The 5440-nt window shown below is 40.7% G+C and overlaps 1 protein-coding gene across 1 annotated transcript; it reads left to right on the top strand.

The window, feature by feature from the left end:
- The first annotated feature begins 484 nt into the window (after positions 1–484).
- OFP7 (ovate family protein 7) lies at positions 485–1829 on the top strand. Its single transcript, XM_008243426.3, has one exon. It carries the CDS (start codon positions 642–644, stop codon positions 1689–1691), a length of 1050 nt encoding a protein of 349 aa, XP_008241648.2. The 5' UTR covers positions 485–641; the 3' UTR covers positions 1692–1829.
- Positions 1830–5440: the final 3611 nt, after the last annotated feature.

A 5440-nucleotide genomic window follows, 5' to 3' on the forward strand; every position in this document is an offset into this window, starting at 1 on the left:
CGGTTTCAAAAATCATCATACCGCAAATAGTCGGTCGGTTTGTGGTTTGGACAAAAATTTACGGTTACCGAACCGCAACCACCCCTATTTATACCACACATCCTAAATAAAATCAAACTAATCAATGTTATTATAACTCTAATTTAACAACATAGTCAGATTGTCTGATAAAAGAATATTTCTTAAGGATCATGTTAGGGAGACCAACTTTAAATCTTAACTTGTGTATCATCTCTCTAATAGAGGTGGAGCCCACCAATACAATGGGTCTCATACTCTATTAAAACGATGATACACAAGTTGATATCTAAAATTAATCTCCCTAGCATTTTCCATTTCTTAAACATCACGTCGTTCGTATTATAACATTGGATACGAGAAAATCAACGACATTATATGAGTGACATTAAAAAGTAAAAGGCTATATTGTTATAAACAGAAGAGGGGAAAATGAGTGGAACTGGAGAGAAGTGGTGCACACAACTTTCTATTTAAGCCCCACCACTTCTCATACACAAACAGTTTGCATGTCAATTTTATCACACTGCTCCTTACTGCTTCCTGCTTCCTGCTTCCTGCCAAGTTAGTCTCCCATACATACATACACGGAGAGCTTGTTTCTTAAGAAACGTCCATCCTTCATGGCGAAACGTTTCAAGTTCCGAATCTCCCGAGTGATCCCCTCCTTCCAATCTTGCCGTTCAAAAGACCCCTCCGCTCTCCCCTCAAATCCTGTCCCTTCATTTCTCTCCCGACCACCCCCCTTAGTCAACCACGTGAACTTCCCAGCCACCACCCCACTACCACCACCTCTACCGTCCAAAATCCATCACCACTCCTCCATCAAACGCCACGTGTTATTCTGTGGCATCAGATCCAGACCAACACTCTCCGACGACGACCGCACCAGATCGCCGCCCGACCATCATCATAAGTTCGAGTGGGAAAGAGAGGACAAGTGGCACGTGGTTGCCAAGGTCTACGACATTAACCCACGCAGCAAAATCTACACTTCCTCCGCCTCCGCCTCCTCCGACGTAGACGACACCGTTTCGCCTCCTCCCTCCTCCGTCTCGGAGCAGAACAAGAAAACGAACCAAAAACGACGAGTCAAAAACAAAAAGAAGAAAACAACGACAAGTCGCATCCGGATCAGCACGTCCTCCTTCGAAACCGGAATTTTCAGCAGCGAAGGCGGCGGCGGCTTGGACGACGAAGAAACCGAAACCCTCGTCTCCACCAGATCTTCCAGAAGCTTCTCCACCGACTCATCCCCGCCAGTTCCTCGCCGGAAAAAGAAAAAGAAGCGTGGCAGCAGCGCCGCGAAACGCAGCGTCTCGAGAAGGTCATCGGCAGAGATGGAAACGGCGGCGCCAGCTAGGCTGTCGGTGTTTCAGAGGCTGATACCGTGCACGGTGGAGGGGAAGGTGAGGGAGAGTTTCGCGGTGGTGAAGAAGTCGGAGGATCCGTACGAGGACTTCAAGAGGTCGATGATGGAGATGATTTTGGAGAAGCAGATGTTCGACGAGAGAGAGTTGGAGCAGTTGCTCCATTGTTTCTTGTCTCTGAACTCGAGGGAGCACCATGGGGTCATCGTTGAAGCTTTCGCCGAGATTTGGGAGGCTCTGTTCTGTTGCGCTACTAGTAGTGCAAGATCATCATCAGGAGCAAGAGTTTCTAGAGCTCTTTAAAACCTAGCTAGCTAGCTCTCAAACGAATGAAAATAAAACACGAACTAGATGATCACTTTAATTATTTTTCAGTTTGAGGGTTTTATGTAATATATGTGTTGCAAGAGATCATATGAAATAGTACGGGTTAGTTTTAAAGGTTTCTAGTTAAGATGATAATGGTGGTGGCTAATTTTTCATTAATTTGTTGTGGTGCATGTTGTTATTCTACGTAGAAAGATGGATGATCAGTTAATGGAAGTACTTGGCATGCAAATGCAATGCAAGATGAGATTACTCAAAAAAAGATCGTGCATTTATCCGCATTTCATAACATTTGAACAATTCAAATGGGCGAACAATTTGCTCCAACGATTCACTAACTCTTCGCAAACAATTGCTCCATCTCTTCAGGAACAGCTCGGAGTCCGTTTGATATACTGTGTGTGATTCTTCTTTACAGCTTAAATTATGGGGTTTGAATTCAATTACTTGTCTAACACATTAATGAATGGTGCCTGATTAAAAAGCAAAAGTTGGGAGGTAGTGAAAGGTGAAAGAGCTAATAAACGAGTTTGCACTTTTGGTCGACATGACATGATATGGTATCTCCTTTGACAGGGAGCCTGAGAGTATCACGCGGACACAACACAAGAACACAGTCAGTTGAAAATATTGGGATGTACAACTTTAATCAATGATGTTATTAAGGACCAATTAAGCATGTGGACCGACCAATGATTAAAAAGCCAGTCTTCTGCCTTCTGCCTTCTCATGGACTGAAATGATGTTGTAGCTTGCAACTTGGAAGAAACATCAATAAAAAGCTCTAATCTTCTCCGCTTTGCACGCTCATTTCTGTGGTGCACATGCCTACTATCCAACTCTAGTCCATGAAAGTCAATATGATGTCGTATCTTCTTGTTGGAATATTTGATAATTTTGTTTGGTAGTAATACAACGTATAAACAACCGGTCATACGTACATAAATAATGTAATCGTTGACTGTTCATGACGTACATAAATAATATAATAATTGACTGTTGATTTAATTGAGTCTCACAATGTTGATCGGACATAGCGACCTTGTTTGATTTGATTGTGCCATTGCATGTACATTACCAAAATCTTCTCGAGTTGCTAAAACCTAACACATCCCTTATACATGAAAAACTAAAATTCACTATTGGATCCGATATGCAATTTGCTTGCTCCTCTTTCTATTATTTCGTTGTTTCTTTTGGTGGGGTCTGCCATTTGTTTCTATTCCTTTCACCTTTCTCTTTTACGCACAAATGGAAAGAAAGTAAGAAAGAAAATTGCCCTCGCCCTTTGTTATTATTACGTACACACCACGTAACGTAATAAAAGTAGAGAAATGGAATCGGATCCATGACGACATGACGAATTGATGACCCACTCTCCAACTCGGTCCTCCTCACAAGTCATCATCATCAGTCAGGTGGTGCTCCTCTTCAATCCCGCCCCACTAGTCTCTCACTCTCTCTCTCCTGGGTTGTTGTGACCCAGCACTGCAGTAAAAAGTAACACTTCACTCATACTGTTAATAGTAAATGGCTGATTAGGCTGTCATTTAATTTTCTCTCTCTTTCTTGGCTGAAGAGAATGAATCTTTTGTGGAAATGGAAAAGTTTCAGTGTGGAGAGCACACACGGCATCAGAGCTTCATCATCCACCTGAGAAATTATATAGCTGGCTCAAAATTGAAATCAGCAGCACATGTCCCTATGAGTTTTATTTACCACAAGTAAGTAGCAGAGCTTCTTTTAGCGCATGAGCTCAGTTGATCAGATCTTTCTGGTTCATATGTACTCGTGTCTCTTTTGCGTGTACCCATCTTTCTATCTATCTATCAATCTTAGCTCTAGAGGCTTAGAGCGTAGGATTGCAGCGTGCTCATTATGTCTGTGTTTCATCAAAAAATCTTTGTCATCAGCCAGTCACAGTTGCAGCAATAACCCATGTGTCCTCCACCCTTGGATTCTTATCTTTGTTTCTACCTACTATTTGCCTCTGGGATTGAGTTTGAGGCACGCTTTTTTAGAGGATCAAATCAAAGATCCCAACCCTGTGGTCTACTGAGTCTGAATCACGGTGCCCGTGATCTTTATCTATCTGGCTTGTTTAGTTCTAAGTTCTAGCCCAGCCTACCTATTTAGTCCCTTCTTGTCACTCAACAGAAGAAACTACAGAGAAAATTAAGTTTTGGGCTACTTTATAATGTAAAACTGCAGTGCAAGAAATTCAAATTCTAAATCAACTTCATGTAAAATAGCCACCATTTCAGCAAGCATTACAACAATGAGCAAATGCCAGAAAGTTATATGTGTATTGCAACTAAAATAATACCCATTTGACTTTGGCTTCAAAACCAAAATAGCAGAAGTTCCGCTTTTACTTATAAGTAGAACCCTCCCTAGTTTAGATACTTGAAAACTCTTTCACACAATCTATCAACACTACAGAACATATATGATATGCAGTCGGTAGAGACGGAACAGAATGCCTAGCCCTCAAAAAACAAAAATTAAGTGCAATTCTATGATTGGTACCTATCTATGTAGAACAAGATGACAGATGTACAGACCCAGAAAATGATAGCTAGGGAAGAAAAACAGTTCAGTACCTTATTTACACATATTGGCTTCCCATAAAGTCTGATCTTATTAAGCACCTTGATTTCCTGTTTAGCAGTCAAATACAAAATAGAGTTAGAAGTAGAGAACTTTAACAAGGTAAAGGGAGCTAGAGTAACTTGAGAAAAGGACCATTATTCCACAATTAGAATCTTTTCATTACAGATTTCAACAAAAACGTATCCTTGGTGAAGGTTTCTCGCTCAAATTCATATATTTTCATTAGGAGTTTTAACACACAGGTATGTAACCAGCAAAACCTGCAAGGCAGGCTTTGATCTTCAACTGAGGCACACTAAGAGGGCCAGCTGAACAAACAACTCCAATGATAAATCTTCAGAAATCTGAAAGCAAACAAAATCAACTACTTGAACCGAAAATAGGACTGAACGGAAGGAGTATTAAACTAGAACTGCAAGTACAAGAAAGGAAAGAGAACCTGAACTTCAAGATATCCAGCCTAAGCTGTGTGGCATCTTCGTTTCACTCAGCAGGGTTGGGCCTTAAAAACTTTCCTTATTACTCTATTTCCAAAAAGAAATTAGCAAATAACTGGCCCACAAACTGTCATATGTCTAGTTATAAATTTCACTGCTGACAGTGATTTTGAGTTTTTTCTTTTGCTCTTTGGTGTATAACAAAATAGCTTTGGCTGAGTAGTTATCTTCACTGCTTGACAATCCCCCTGCAATCCAATGGCTCTGTCATTTACAATCGAACGACACTCATATGCAATCCTGGGACTACCTCCTCTGTAACAGTAACCCAGTGACCTCCGTTATTCTATACAATCTGGGAACTCCAAATAAATTTTTGGTTCTGATTCTGAGCCAAAATAGTTTTGTGGGTCCTTGACAGAGAACTGTATTACTTAAACTATTAAACTCACTCTGGTTCGAATTGTAATATTAACATTTCTTCATAGCCGTTAAACTCACTCTGGTGGCAGGACAACTTTCAACCAGTTTTTTCTTAATCAAAGTTATCACAGTACTCTAATGTAACATATTGTTAATCAAAATTTGTAAAAGGAAAATAAAACATTACAGAGTATTAACACTCAGCAGGATCTGAACAGAATCCTCATACTGGCTATGGCATAAGCAGGATAA

Source organism: Prunus mume, linkage group LG8 (assembly GCF_029339155.1).
Source record: "Prunus mume cultivar Tortuosa linkage group LG8, ASM2933915v1, whole genome shotgun sequence".
In the NCBI taxonomy this organism is placed as follows: domain Eukaryota; kingdom Viridiplantae; phylum Streptophyta; class Magnoliopsida; order Rosales; family Rosaceae; genus Prunus; species Prunus mume.